Raw genomic sequence first — 15,629 nt, forward strand, 5'->3', positions numbered from 1 at the left:
CCTTTCACCATTATAATAATACACACATACATACACATGCGCACACTTATTACTCTATATCCACTAGCTATATTGGTGTGCGTAAGTGCGATATGAGTAGGCTTGTAATACCTGAAAGAGTGTGTATAATTTTAAGCTCATCTAAAATGGAAATTTGTTCATAAAATTTTTATTAAACGCGACCTTTTTAGCGTCCTTCTGACCTTTTAGTTTTGCTTCATTTTTTTGCAGCAGCCTCCGTGGGTCCTTTAACTAATAAATCGAGTCTTCCGTAACACCACCAAAAGTTGTTCACTTGTTGTTGAAAAGCGTTTCGGTTGTTCGTTTTCTACATACACTCGTATGCCTTCCTATGCGTATACCGAATACTCATATACCGATGGATGATAAACAAACGATTGGAAAAATGAGTAAAAAGCGGAAAGCTTCATTTAATTATGCAGCGGCCAAGTTGTGCAAAGCCCGAGTGATGTCAGTTGGCAACGAAACGGTGAATTACATCACATTATTCTTGATGGTGGTTCTTGTCATCATTACGACAACCAGTACAGGTGAGTCCAATGCGCGCATACACATATTTAGATTCATTCAAATGCGTATATATGTACATGTATACGTTTGTGCTTACGTGCAAATTATACACGTGTATTTAAGTGAAAAATTACCAGGAATGCAATTAACATTAAAATTGATAATTGAAATTTATGTATTTGCGGTTGCCACGGCACACTCAGGCGGTATTTAACATGTGGCAAGGCTTGGTATCTATAAATTCATACATATTTACATATTTGTGTGGAAAAGTGCAACATATGCACACATATACACATACATTTACAACATGCTTACAATGGTATTGTATTTTTAAGTATTGGATAATCTGTATTATTTTATTAATGCGCGCATTTGTAGGTTAAGTATCGGGCCGCGTGTTGTACTTGAAATATTTTAAGCGTAATTCGCACAAATACCTTATTTTATTATACAAAACATCTCAATTTGTGAAAGGTAAATAAAAAGAGACAAATTGTGACTTCTTCTGAATCCAATTGACTACAATATAGGGTGTTCCAAATAAAAGTTTACGTTTCTTGTGTGCCAGTCACACGCCACCTCAGGAAATTACTCGTATTACCTTTGAGTGACATAGGCCAAGTTTACGTTAATGTTTTTCAACAAATACAGGAATTTAAAGATTCATGCCAGTCTCAGTTTTCAGGAAAACCTTCTGCCAGCCATATATGTTTTCGAGGGGTTGCCATTGCTGTTGTTGTTATTCTCATGTACAAGTGGGATCGAAGCCTCTACCAGCTGCTAATTTGTTACGTATTAGGCAGGTAGGTAGGTGATATCGTTGAAGTGCTAGTCTGGTACTCCTCAAGTAGCACTGAAGCGCCGTTTTGATACCACTATGAGACCTCCAACAGGCAGATATCTACCGCCAGCCAGAGCTGTTGATATAATGGAGAAGATTGATGGGATTTAGGTTGGCGCACTGCTGTCGAAGAAAGGAGCACCCAGTGACCTTAGTCGTCTAGCTGCCGAACCCAGACATTTACAGAGAAAGTTCTCAACAGTCTTCTTCTCTGAAAGGTCCATACAGCTTCGGCTAACTTTTCTGCGTGTGTGCCGATCGTCTAGTGACAGGTAAACACAGCTACGAGTTTGGAAATTGAATGACGAGGAGACCAAAGGACTTTCTGAGTCCTCCGTATATTGTACTGGGGCCAAAGGGTTTTCGAAAGAAATGGAATTCTCGAAGAAATGGAGTTCGATCTTTCCTGCGCTTTCCTGAGAAATAATTTGTTCAGTTCCCCTTTAACAACTGTCAGCGGGATGCCGATGACCGGGTAGGAGGTCTCTGAGGTCAATTTAGTCTCCTTCCTTGCAATCTCATCAGCAATTTCATTTCTCTCTATGTTTCTATATCCCAGATCAGAGAAATGTTACCTGCACACCCAAGATATTTGATCTCCTCCTTACAGGAGTTTACTAATTTCGTTTTGCTCCATGGTGTCGTCAGAGCCTTGATCGCTGCTTGAATATCGGAGAAAATGTTAATATCTCCCTTGCTCTCGCATTCCCTAAGTATTTTGCATACCTGCAGGATCGCAAAGACTTCTGCTTGAAAAACACTAGCAGTATTCGTCAGTTTGAAGAAGTTAGATAAATTGGATGACTTAGAGAAAACTCCTGTTCCGACTTCCGACTCCATCTTGGAACCGTCAGTGAAGACAGAGGTACGAGCTTCGGTGCAGATTTTCTCCTCGATCTTCCCGCTTATAGCACTGAAATTTAATCGGGCACTTATCCTGGTAAATAAATGCTTATGCTTGAGATTGATAATATATATATATATATAATTGGCGCGTACACCCTTTTTGGGTGTTTGGCCGAGCTCCTCTTCGTATTTTTGGTGTGCGTCTTGATGTTGTTCCACAAATGGAGGGGCCTACAGTTTCAAGCCGACTCCGAACGACTGATATTTTTATGAGGAGCTTTTTCATGGCAGAAATACATTCGGAGGTTTGCCATTGCCTACCGGGGGGCGACCGCTATTAGAAAAATGTTTTTCTTTTAATTTTGGTGTTTCACCGAGATTCGAACCTACGTTCTCTCTGTGAATTCCGAGATTGATAATATAGGGCAGTATAGAACAAATGTTGACCTCGCATTTTATTTTTGATGTTCGAGAATAAAAAAAACATCAGTAAGTGCCAAATCAGGGCTGTGAAATGGACGATCCATTAGTTCGATCTTCGGAGTGGTCAAAAACTCTCTTGTGTGAGCCGATAGGTGAGAGCTTGCATTGTCTTGTTAAAAGATGATTCGTCTCCTTAATTCTCCGAAAACTTCAGGCAAGCAAATATATGTGTATCGCTCAGAAATGACTGCTTTAAGTTCCTTTAGTGATATAATTGAAATATAACCATATTTTCCGATAAAAAAGGCCACCATTTCCTTTGAAGTGTTTCTCTCGCGAACACCTTTTGATGGATTAAGCTCGTCTTGGAATATCCATAATTTCGATACTCACATCACCTGTTACGATGTCATAGGTGTATTTTAAACCATCGCCGCGGAATTTCTTAAACATTTTTTTAAATCAATGCGTACAAGTCCGTTTTTGGGCAAATGTGAAATTATACACCGCTTATACAAGGTGAAGTCCAAAATAAAAAAGACTGAGCTAAAATAGAAACGTCAGGAGCTTTGTTCTAATAACTTCGAGTTTATTTATTAAAAATAGTCCCCTGTGGCCTCGATACACTATTTCGCGCGATCTAAAACCTTTTCGAAAGAGTGTTCCAGGTCATTAACCGGAATGCCCTTTAAGATATCTGCAGATGCCTCTGCGAACGTAAAATTTTTTCCTTTCATGCCCAAATGTATATTAATTTTCCGAATAAGTAGAAGTCACAGAGAGCCATATTAGGCGAATACTGTAAGTGATTGTTAGTTAAAATACGTTTTCTAGTCAAAAAATCAGTCACAAGAGTGGTCGATGAGATGGTGCATTATCATGCAACAAGCGCCAGCTTCCTACTTCGCGGTATTCAATTTTCCATAACCGAATTGCAAAGTGGCTGCCCGATGTCCTCGATATGCTCACGAATTCCTTTGAGGTCTTGAATCGACCCTGGGCTGTTGGCGTAGACCTTCTCTTTCACGTGGCCCCAAAAACAAAAGTCGAAAGGTGTTAAATCACAAGATCTCGGTGGCCAATTGTGATCACCTCTTCGAGAGATAACACGGTCTGGAAACTTTTCCCGTAAAATATCAATGGTTTCGTTGCTTGTGTGGCACGTAGCGGCGTCTTGTTGAAAATAAACGTTGCCCAGATCAAAGCCATCCAATTTCGGCCATAAAAAGTCGTTAATCATCTCTCGATAAAGCAATCCATTCACCTGTAGCACCTGTTATTAGAAAACCCTTTACTTTTAGAGGACATTTTTAAGAATTATAAAAGAATTACGAAAGAACGAAACTATACGTGTTTTAAATGATTTACAGCCCGAACTATGCCAAAAAGTCGTAGTGGGACTAAAACAGTGAAGAAATCAAAACAAATTAATTTAATTTAAAAAAAATGTTTTGTTGCTTTTAATTTATAATAGAAAAAATGTGGTCTTATTGAATCACCCTCTATTTTCAAAGTGCGTTGCTACGTTGCTCAAACAGTGAAAGAAACTTTTGGCTGAAATGAAGCTGTAGCAAGTTGGGCAAACAACTAATGAGAAGGGCTTGTTGGTGCCGTACACCCACAGAAAATATAACGCAGGCCAACACGGATTTTGTTGCCTTTGTTTTTTTTATAATTAAAGAAGAACACCTAAGAAGTAATGTTTAATGTTAATGACTTTAAAAGTAAGCGGAGTTTTACGAAATCTGCTCTAACTGGTTATTTAAAGCAATGACATTTTTCTTAAAATCTAAAGGAGAAATATTTATAAATTGAATATTTCTGAATGATTTTGAATGGAATTTTATTGTCTGTTTACTGACGTCCAATACATACATATGCCAGTTAACAGTTGCTTCCACTCAGACAAGGCGATTCTATTAAAGGTGGTGTTGGTAAATCAGCTGATTTGTTTTTTTATCATTCGCCGTGTCATGTGGCTGTGTTGTTTTCCAGTTTCCCAATACTTTGCTTTGACAATGAAACGCACAGAACATTGTTGTTGGTCTAGTGCCACCACCTTTAATGAAAACGCCTTGCTATCAGAATAATGTGAAAATTTACATTGAAATAAATCTGTTCGCGAAGTTCAAAAGGCACTGGCGGCATCATTGGCCCTTATTTGTTTCGAAATGAGAAAGGGGCTGACGTTACGATGAATGGCGAACGCTATCAAGCCATGCTGACTGAGTTTCTGTTTCTGATGCAAAGGAAGGACGAAGGGTGTTATATTTTAAAAACTTTTTTTTATAATCGGAAAGTGCTGCAAGCCATCAACGCTGTCATCATCATTATTCCAGTATAAAATTATATCGGTTGGTATAGCTCCGCCAATATATTGATTTTCTTCTAATAAAAAGGAAGTTGTTAACAAAAATTTCGCAGGCTGCTTTCTTTCAATCGAATACCTGTGGACTCCTCACTGAACTCGAGAAATTATAAACTAGCACTTATGGAAGGTTTCCTACGAAGTCTAGGCATAATTGTAGTTCTATCATAGGCAGTCTCGTGTCGAATTTTGAGAGCCGAAAATTTCTGTGGTTTATTCACAAAAACTCTAACAGACCCTACAGGCACATAAAATAAGTGAAAGACGTTAAATCGGTCGATGTTGGTAGCTAATTTCCTGAAAACTATGGAACAATTTTTTCCGACAATTTCGTTTATAATAAATTTATAGCTTCGTTGGCCATGTTTTGTTATTGGTTGGTACGTTGCGCTCTTTTGTCGAAACTCCATAGCGCCAATATTCATACAACCAACAACAGATGAAATATCGTTGATAAAAATGTTCAGTTTACAAATATTGCTCTTTACCGCCTATACCGCCTGTCGGTTCTATGTTATTGGGGCGACATGGGCTTAAGTCGAGTCATGGACTGTCACTTAAGCAGTATTTACCAAAACTTATGGGGAGTGTTTCATGCGATAATGACATGAACGGCGTCGGTAAGTTTGCGAGTGTGTCTTGAATCGAGACAGGCAATTCAATTTTTCTGACTTAACATTTTTATTCCAGATTCTGCAGAACGATTGGGACTATAGAAAAAAATATTCGCGGTACAAAAGAAGTTTTTATAAGTGCATCATTTTCGTATTGATTTCTATTATTTTTTAAGTTCTCAAGCGAAATTAAAATTAGTTTAGTGAGATTCTCTACTTCACATCTAACAAAAGAAATGCCGTGCTGCTGTGACAGCTCTAAAAAAAACCGAAATTGTGAAATAAAAAAAATAAAAAATACCGCTCAGGAAGAAACTCGAACTTGAAGAAGCCTGTACATGAAGAAATCAATTTTTTTTATTCAAGTTTTGGTCAACAAAATATTGGCCTTGAATATACCTTCGTCACTTATTCATATGCAATTTAAAATATTATTGTATTAAAAAAATGTTCTTTTCAGAAACTTCCCTTGAAATTTGCTAAAGATTTTTCATTATAAGTTTTTTTCTGCAATATGTAAAGCCTAGCAGTATTCTGCCTAAATGTTATTATCCTAGTGATTTGATACTGACCCTCCGGCACTCTCGCACCTTCAAGAAATCTTCTCTCGTTTCGAACTTAGTTAAGCGAACAGACTTAATACATTAAAAAGGATCTTTGAAAAGTAATGCCTACATGTTTTCTCTTCTTATTCTTCTCCTTAATTGGTTTTTATCCATTCCGACGAGACGATCCAGCCAACATAGCTGGATCTTTATTCGCTGCGCTATGTCTATATCGTCGTAAAGCTCATACAGTTCATCGTTCTATCGCCTGCGATATTCGCCGTTGCCAACGCGCAAAGGTCCAAAAATCTTGGGCAGAATCTTTCTCTCAAACACTCCAAGCGTCGCTTCGTCGGATTTGTCATCGTTCACGCTTCTGCGCCATATCATAGGATGGGCATGATGAGAGCCTTGTAGAGTGTTAGTTTTGTTCGTCGAGACAGGACTTTACTACTCATCTGCATACTTAGTCCAAAGTAGCACTTGTTGGCAAGAGAGATTCTACGTTGGTTTTCAAGGCTAACATTGTTATCGGTGTTAATGCTGGTTCCTAAATATACGAATTCTTTTACAACCTCGAAATTATAATTGTCAACAGTGATGTGGGTGCGAAACGCGAGTGCGCCGACTGTTTGTTTGATGACAGGAGGTACTTCGTTTTTTCCTCGTTCACCACCAAACTCATTCACTTTGCCTCTTTATTGACTTTGGAGAAGGCAGAACTAACAGCGCGGTTGTTAAGGCCGATGATGTCAATATCATTCTACTGACATAGCGAATAATTCCTGGTCGGTACCTTTTCTTATGTAAAGTGATAGAACAACGCGTTAAAATTATTGAAATTTATTATGAAAATGGTCGATCTTTAAGAGCAACATATCGCAAATTTCGCTATCCTTTTGGTAGAAATAATCGTCCAAAAATGAGTTGACAATTCAAAAGTTGGTGAACAAATTTCACGAAATTGCTTCTGTTGAGGACAGAGAAAGACTTGGCAGACCAAAAACTTGGCATTCTGTTGAGAATATTGCTGCTGTATCGGAAAGTGCTGCTGAACAACCATCAACTTCGATATCTTGAAGTTTTCAACAATTCTCAGTCACTCAAAAGTTGCGCGAAATTATGCAACTCGTAAAAAATTATCGTTCGATTATTTTTACAACAATCGATGTGGATTGGCAATACAAAACTTTTGTGTATGTTTCGACTAAATAAATAAATAAGTTAAATAAATTTCATTTAGCAAAAGTAATTTTTTTCTCAAATAATGAATCGATTAATTTCCTTTTTGTGGTAAATATTGAAATTGAGTTAAAGTTGGGTCAGTATATAGCTTACCTTCAAAAGCGCTTCTTTCCTAAGCACCTTAAGGTGCGTTTGGAAATTTCGTAAAGTATAAGACCTGGAGCATTAGACGAAGTTCTTTATAGAATAAGGCCTTTGGAATAACGTAGGGACTTGTTTCTAACTCTCTGTTGTTTGAAAATTTTTACGACTTTGTGTGACCTGACCTGATCAGAAGAAAAAGAAAAAAGAAAAAGATATAGCACAAGGTGGCGCAAAATTAATCACCCCAAAAAAAGACTCAATTTTGGCAAATGGCGTCATATGTCAATCATATATGACAGTATATATGTGAAGTAGGCAACTGCAGTGTACGAGGTGTGCTCAAAAAGTATCACGAATTTTGAATTTTCGCAGGTTACGTATATTCGAATTTCGATTTTTTTGTGGCGATATGTTGGTACTCATGTCTCTCACTCATTTCGACGAGTTCGGCCATTTTGAGTGTTCAGTTAATTGAGGAGAGCTGCTTCGCATGCACGTGTTTCGGCTCGTCTTCGAGTTTTACCTCTTCAAAAAGATGAATCAAAGAATTTGTATCAAATTTTGTGTGAAAAACGGAATTAAGTGCGCGGATGCATTCCGAATGTAGACTGTGTCATACGGAGAAGCTACTTTGGACCAAAGCAACGTTTATCGGTGGTACAAAATGTTCTCAGACGGACGAAAAGATGTGAACGACGAAAAGTGTGCCGGACGAACGAGCACTTCAATAACAGACGAAAAAATTGATGAAGAGAAGAAAGTGGTATTGGCCAATCGTCGAATCACCGTTAGAGAAGTTGCTGAGGACCTATACATATCGATTGGCTCGCGCCATTAAATTTTTTTCAATGATTTAGGCATGAGACGGGTCGCCGCAAAATTCGTACCAAAACTGCTCAATTTCGACCAAAAGCAGCATCGCATGAACATTGCTAATGAGATGTTGGACTCTGTCCACGACGACCCAAATTTGCTCCAACTGGGGGCGAATCGTGGGTTTATGGTTATGACGTGGAAACCAAAACTCAATCATCTCAATGGAAGTTGCCGCACGAACCAAGACCGAAAAAAGCGCGCCAAGTTCGGTCGAATGTAAAAGTTTTGCTTACCGTTTTCTTCGATTGCATGGGCATTGTGCATCACGAGTTCTTGCCACAGGGTAAAACATTCAATAAGAAATATTACCTGCAAGTTATGCGCAAGTTGCGTAAAGCAATCCGCCAGAAATGCGGAAGAACAAAATTGGCCCTTGCCTCACGATAACGCCCCTACTCACACATCGTTGATTGTGCGCGACTTTTTGGACACAAGCAACATACTAATGATGCCACAGCCTCCATATTCCTCAGATCTGGTCGCCTGTTCCTCTTGCCTCTTGTTCCCGAAACTGAAGAGGCCCATGAAAGGACGACGCTACCCTACGATTGACGAGGTAAAGGCGCATAGAAGGAGGACCTGAACAAGATAAAAAAAGGATTTTTTTAAGTGCTTCGAAGATTGGAAAAAGCGTTGGCACAAGTGCATAATATCTCATAGGGATTACTTTAAAGGGGACAAAATAGATATTAATAAATAAATAAATAATTTTCGCGACGCCAAAATTCGCGATACTTTTTGAACACACCTCGTATGCACAGACAGGTGTGTAAAGGTCAAAATAAGGGTCACTGAAAAAAAATTTTTTATTTAATAAAAAAGTTAATTAAAACTAAAATGAGAACTAATTTTGTGTCACCTTGAGCATAGTGTGAGTAAGCATATTTATTTGTACTGTGCATTAAAGGAATGTGGTATACAGCTTTGAACATAAGAGAACAGATAAAAAGGGTCCTTGCCCTTTCTCAAAAATTCTCAAAAAAATGTATTTTCCAAATTTTTTTTTTATTATAGGGTGGTCCATATAAAATTTTCTTTTTGAATCGGCTATGAATCAATATTTTTTCAAACTTTTTTTTTTATTTTGAAGATTGAACATTGCCGTTTATGAATGAAAAATAATATCGTTCAAATAACTGCCACGACTGGCTTTACAGTAGGCCATTCGATCAACCCAATTTTTAAGGACATTTTCGATTGTTTGGGCTCCAATTTCATGAATGGCAACTTCGATTTCGTGTTTTAAAGCATTAATCGTCTCTGGATGGCTCGCATAGCATTTGTCCTTAACGGCTCCCTACAAAAAATAGTCCAACGGGCTTAAATCACAGTTCCGAGGCGGCCAATTGATATCGGAATTTCGGCTGATTATTCAGTTGTCAAAAACGGTAGCCAAAAGTTCGAGTGTAACTTTGGCAGTGTGACAAGTTGCACTGTCCTGTTGAAACCAAATGTCGTCCATGTCATCCTTTTCAATTTTTGGAAACAAAAACTCGTTGAGCATGTCACGGTAACGCTCGCCATTTACTGTAACCGCGGAAGAAGAAGAAGGCTCACCACTTTGGAAATAGGTTTTCAATATTTCCCAATTTTGTTCAAGCGTATAGCGTCCCATTTCGTAAATGTCAAACCTTTAAGTAAATTATGAACACATTTGACATGTCATTTTTAATACCATTCTCAAAAAAATAGGTGGTTCAAAAAGCAAACGCTATATGGCCCACCCTGTATATCTACTTGTTACTATGTTACTATGAGTTTACCACGCAAAATCTTGAAATATAAAAAAATATGTATGTGGTTGATTCGAATGAGGTTAGGCAGGCGTTGTAAGTGTTGGGCTTGGTTTGCACATCATGAATCAAGCACAATTCGTGCCTGCAAATGTGGCAGGCTTTGTGAAGCTTGGCACATAGCTTTCATAGCATGGCCGCTATAGTCAGCTCACAGGTTTATAGGGTATAGTCTCGAGACTGTGGAAGTTGATGGTGGATTCTGTAGGGAGAAAAACATAAAATATTTGCAAAACTGGTGCACTTTAGAAATTGGGCAAAAGATGGGGGCAGTAAATTGTTATGAAAAACATCCCACTCAAAGCTAAATACTCTTAAATCAAATTTAATATTGAAGATACCCACGTATTTGATGAGTGTCTACACATAAAATTTATCTTCTGAGTATCGCTGCGAGTAATGATGATGGCGATATTTCGGCACTCTGCTTGTTTGCGGTGATGGCGCAAATATTAATCAGTAAATTTGCAGCAAAAACTGCAGGCTGGAAAGACTTCCAAAGCAGGAGTACTTACGTAACGCGTGTGTTCGTGTCAGTTCATGTGTGAAAGTGATAAGCAAACAATTTTGAGTATTCCTTTATGACGAGAACGACTCAAACGTATAGTAAAGTGCGGGAATTAAGAACTTTTGATCGATTTGCATTTTATTATTTCCTTCTAAATATTTACTTTAAGATAATATTGCATGTAAAATGCGTAATAACTCAAAGCCACACCTCCGTACTGCAATATTGGGTAGGACTGCTTTGAAATATATGCACTTTTATATGTGCACACATTCACATACATACAAGGAGTTGTAAAATCAATCGTCCAATTTTGTTTTTGAATAACTTTTGCACTAAATAAAAAAATCATGTTGAGGGGGGGAAATCTGTAGTTTGACCTTAGATCTTTATGTGCTCCATTGCTCCAACTGTCTAGCTCACAAGTGCTAAATATGATTGATGTATGTCAAACAATACAAATCTTCCGATAAGTTGATTAACTTTGCGCCACCTTTCATAATATTTGCATTTGGAGAGGGGTGGCTTGGAGTGAGGGGGGCTTACATCTTCTATCCTAAATTAAAACTATAGGACCATTGCACAGGTTCGAACCGTATTGGTTACGATTGAATAAATAAAATTGTATACCGTTTCTGCTTTCCACTATCAGAAATACCTTAGTTCTCGTTTTTTTTTTTTCAATTTGTAGTTTATTTAGTTAATCCATTCTCGGCCGCCGTAGCCGAATAGACTCATTGCTAGGGAACAAAACATTAAATGATTGCTCGCTCCCCGGCGGGTAACAATAAAGATCAGTGTGCATTTCTGCCATGAAAAAGCTTCTCATAAAAAACCATCTGTCGTTCGGGGGCTTCATAAAGTTGTTAGTGGAAAAAGGTAAAGACACATACCACAAATAGGATGAGGAGCTCGGCCAAATACCCAATAAAGGGTCTGAGCGCAAATCATTATTTTTTATTAGTTGCAATGCGATGCAAAAACCCTATCCATTTATGAATTCGAAGTTATTGTCCATAAACAAGACATCACCTTTAAACATCTCTCACCATCAACTCGTACGCATTGTTCTAGCTTCTGTGGCATTCTTACCTCATTGAGACGTATTGAAATGGATTATTGAGTCGCTTCGATAGATTTTTATTTTTAATTTGTATGTTTTGTATAACTTAGGTTAACAATTTTTAAAATCTTTGAGTTTTCTATTATACCAGGGTAACTGATACTTTTTGGTGGGAAGTAGAAAAATATATTCCAAGCACAGAAGGCTAACTTTTGATTTAAATATTTCAAAGCAATCAGACAAATACAAATTAGTATCGGGTGTACAACTAATTAATTTCGTATTTGTTACTAACCTCATATCTATTTATGTAGTCAATATTTTGACAGTGACAGCAACTCTATGTTAAAGCACGCCAAAAAATCAAATAAATTTGATATGTCAGAGTGAATATTAGTAAACACACAAACTTTTTTTATTACAGTCAAAATGTCAAATTACGTTCCAACAAAACAGCATTTACGGGGAGGTTTGCTTTTGTTCTTCAATTTATAGAAAAGTGCAACAAAAGCACATCGTTTACTCTCAGAAGCGTATCCTGAATATGCTCCAGAGGTTAGAGTATGTCAGCAGTGGTTTGCACGATTTAAAAGTGGTGATTTTGACACAGAAGACAAAGAGCGATCAGGTACATCAAAAAAATTTGAAGACGAAGAATTGGAGGCATTACTCGATCAAGATCCATGCAAAACTCAAGAAGAACTTGGAAAAACATTGAAAGTCACTCAACAAGCCATTTCTAAACGTTTAAAAGCAGGCGGATACATTCACAAACAAGGAAATTGGGTGCCACACGAATTGAGGCCGAGAGACGTTGAGGACGATTTTGCATGTCTGAAATGCTGCTTAATCGCCACAAAAATAAATCCTTTTTGCATCGTATTGTCACTGGCGATGAAAAGTGGATTCATTACGACAACCCAAAGCATAAAAGATTATATCTGAAGCCAGGCCAACCAGCCAAATCGACACCAAAGCCGAATATTCATGGTTTGAAGGTAATGCTCTGTATTTGGTGGGATCAGAATTGTGTGCTGTACTATAAGCTGTTAAAATCGGGCCAGACGATCACGGGAGAGCTATGCAGGCAACGTTTGAAGCAAGCAATAGCCGACCAGACACGAAAAAATGATTTTCCATCATGACAATGCTCGGCCACATGTTGCAGTACCGGTCAAAAATTATTTGGAAAATGCCGGATGGGAAATTCTACCTCACCCGCCTTATAGCCCAGACATAGCTCCTTCTGATTAGCACTTGTTTTGGTCGATGCAGAATCACCTTTCTGGAATACGGTTCATCAATGTTGAAGGTATTAAGAAATGGCTTGATGACTTTCTCGGCGCAAAAGATGAGAAGTTTTTTTGGGATGGAATCCATAAATTGCCTGAAAGATGGGAAAAAGCTCCGCTTGCGATGGACAATATTTTGAATAAAATATTTTTTCACTTTTATACTTAAATAAATGGTTTTTTTAACAAAAAAAATACGAAATTAATTAGTTGTACAGCAATAAATAACTGATCCCAGCATGGTAAATACAAGACGAAGAAATTGGAGAGCTAAAGAGGTTAAAATTTAAATTATTTGACAAGAAAATTAAATTTAAAATTCGCTTACACTTATTAATAAATCTGTTTACTTAATTAGAATAATCCAACTATTGAAATTTTATCTATCAAGTACACTTTAGAAAAACTGTATGCATTTGAGGGTGTAAGAAAATATGAATTGTCCATGTAAGACCAAGGTATGTTGGTCAAATAAAAGTCACCAAGTAGGCAACGCTTTTGACTCCCAATTCTAGAGTGTAACGAGGTGACGTTGTCGACACGTGCATTGTACAGTGGTAGTGAACTAAATGTGGGATGTAGGAGGTACAAATGAATAATTTTTCAGAGGAGACTATTTTTTTTGTTTTTGTTTTTTTTGCCAGTGAGGTTAGATTAAAAAGACCTTTGCACCTTTTAGTAACCATCGTTATTACGTGTGTAGAACGTGGTGATTCCACCAAAAATATCCCTCCTCTTCTCTTGGACTTTTCCCTCCACCCCGGGACTGCTTCCGCATTGCTGCGAGATAGAGGGCCAAGACGGCGTCCGAAGAAGGGCACTTACTTACTCACCCTGCATCCAGGGTCGCCTGTTTTCAAAAACCTATGCTCAATGCTCTTCAGCATAACTTTCCATTTCACGCTTCTTTTTTCGGATAATATCCTCCACAACATTTGCGACGGATTTCCAGTTTTCTTCGTTTATCATCATTTTCTCGATCACTTCTTCAGGTGTTCTCTCTATGTTCCACCTTTCGCATTTAAAGCAGGTGTGCCATGCATCGTCATACTCAGTATCTCCATATATGCAATTTGGTAGGCTCACTTTTCCCATTCGCCACACATATGTACTTGCGAATGAACCCATGTCCGGACAAAAACTGTGTGAGGTAATAGTTAACCTCACCGTTCTTTCTTTCTACCCAATTTTTTGTATCGGGTATTAGTCTCGCTGTCCATCTACCATCATCAGAGTTTCATCTTGCCTGCCAAAGTGTGAGCGTTTGAACTCTAATATCGGAGAAGCGTGGTACTGGGATTCCTGTGTTTTTTGCCTCCCATCTCCATTTGCGCTCTTGTGCTAGAATAGCTATAGGATTATTCCGCTGATAACTAACACCGCTGCTTCAGATACTGTTCTGTATGACGAAGCCACTCTGAGAGCGCAGATGCGTTGCACAGATTGCAGAGTTTTCCACAGGCATTGCACCCTTAGCGAATCTGCCCATATTTCGCATACCTATAAGTGAATCGAGTTCGTCGTGTCCATTAAAAGTTTTCGCTTGTTCTGCGTTGGACCTCCAAGGTTTGCCATGAGCTTACTTAAATGCCGCTTACTTTGGCAGCTCTTGTGGCAGTATGGTTTATATGCGCCCAATAGGTTAGCCTTGTGTCTAATTGCACTCCTAGGTACTTGACCACTCTTTTTGTCGATAAAGTGGCATAAAGACTTGTATATCTATATCTAATGGGATACGTCTGTTGGTTAGAAGGATTAACTTGGTTTTCTCTGTGCCCAGCTTTAATCCAGAGGAACCTATGAGACCTAAACAAATTTCGTCCAGTATAGAATTCATATTACCGAGCCATATTAAGGAAGCATGAATGCCACGCTTATTGCCAACGCCAACACTGTCATCACGCTTGCAATCAGTTTTGGCAGCATCTCTAATCGAAATATTAGGAATCGTAGAAATTGATACTGAGCCAGGCCTCGAAAAGGATGAAAACATCATAAATTGCTCAACAACTGCACAAATAGGTGTTTTGAAAATAGATTTGAATACTCTTATCGACTATTATATTGGGAGGTTGAATTAGTTTTAAAGGTTTTTTTCGAAGATTTGGGGCTTTATTGTGAAAAAACGGTACAAAATATTTTATTCGAAGTATTGGCCATCGCTAGCTACAACTTTCGCCCATCTTTCGGACAATTTCCGGATGCCGTTTCTCCAAAATTCTGGCCGCTGCTTGGCTATCCATGACTCAACCCATATTTTCATAATTTTTGCTAGACACTAAGTTTTTTGGTTGTGAAGATTGACTTCCAAGGGCAACTGAACAGTCAAATGTCCTAGACGAGTTTCCATGGCGTTAATAAGTTAAAGTTCGTTGGAAACAAAATTCAAAGTAACAAACTGGACAGGGCATCTACCTCCAATTGGAATTTTATCACTTCTAAAAGGTGTTTGATTACTTAGGTTATTTTTAGACCATCTGCATAGAGTAAACATTTTTCAAATGAAAAATAGCTATATACGAGGTGTGTTCAAAAATTATTTATTTATTCATTAATATCTATTTTGTCCCCTTCAAAGTACTCCCCATGAGATATTA

General features: G+C 38.1%; 1 protein-coding gene across 1 annotated transcript in view; it reads left to right on the top strand.

Moving 5' to 3' along the window:
* The first annotated feature begins 238 nt into the window (after positions 1-238).
* LOC128862813 (cell adhesion molecule Dscam2-like) overlaps positions 239-15,629 on the top strand; it is a 187,089-nt gene continuing 171,698 nt past the window's right edge. Inside the window, 1 exon segment of the mRNA XM_054101566.1 lies at positions 239-551. Coding sequence (XP_053957541.1) covers positions 353-551 — 199 coding nt within the window. The 5' untranslated portion in view covers positions 239-352.

Source organism: Anastrepha ludens, chromosome 5 (genome assembly GCF_028408465.1).
Source record: "Anastrepha ludens isolate Willacy chromosome 5, idAnaLude1.1, whole genome shotgun sequence".
In the NCBI taxonomy this organism is placed as follows: Eukaryota; Metazoa; Arthropoda; class Insecta; order Diptera; family Tephritidae; genus Anastrepha; species Anastrepha ludens.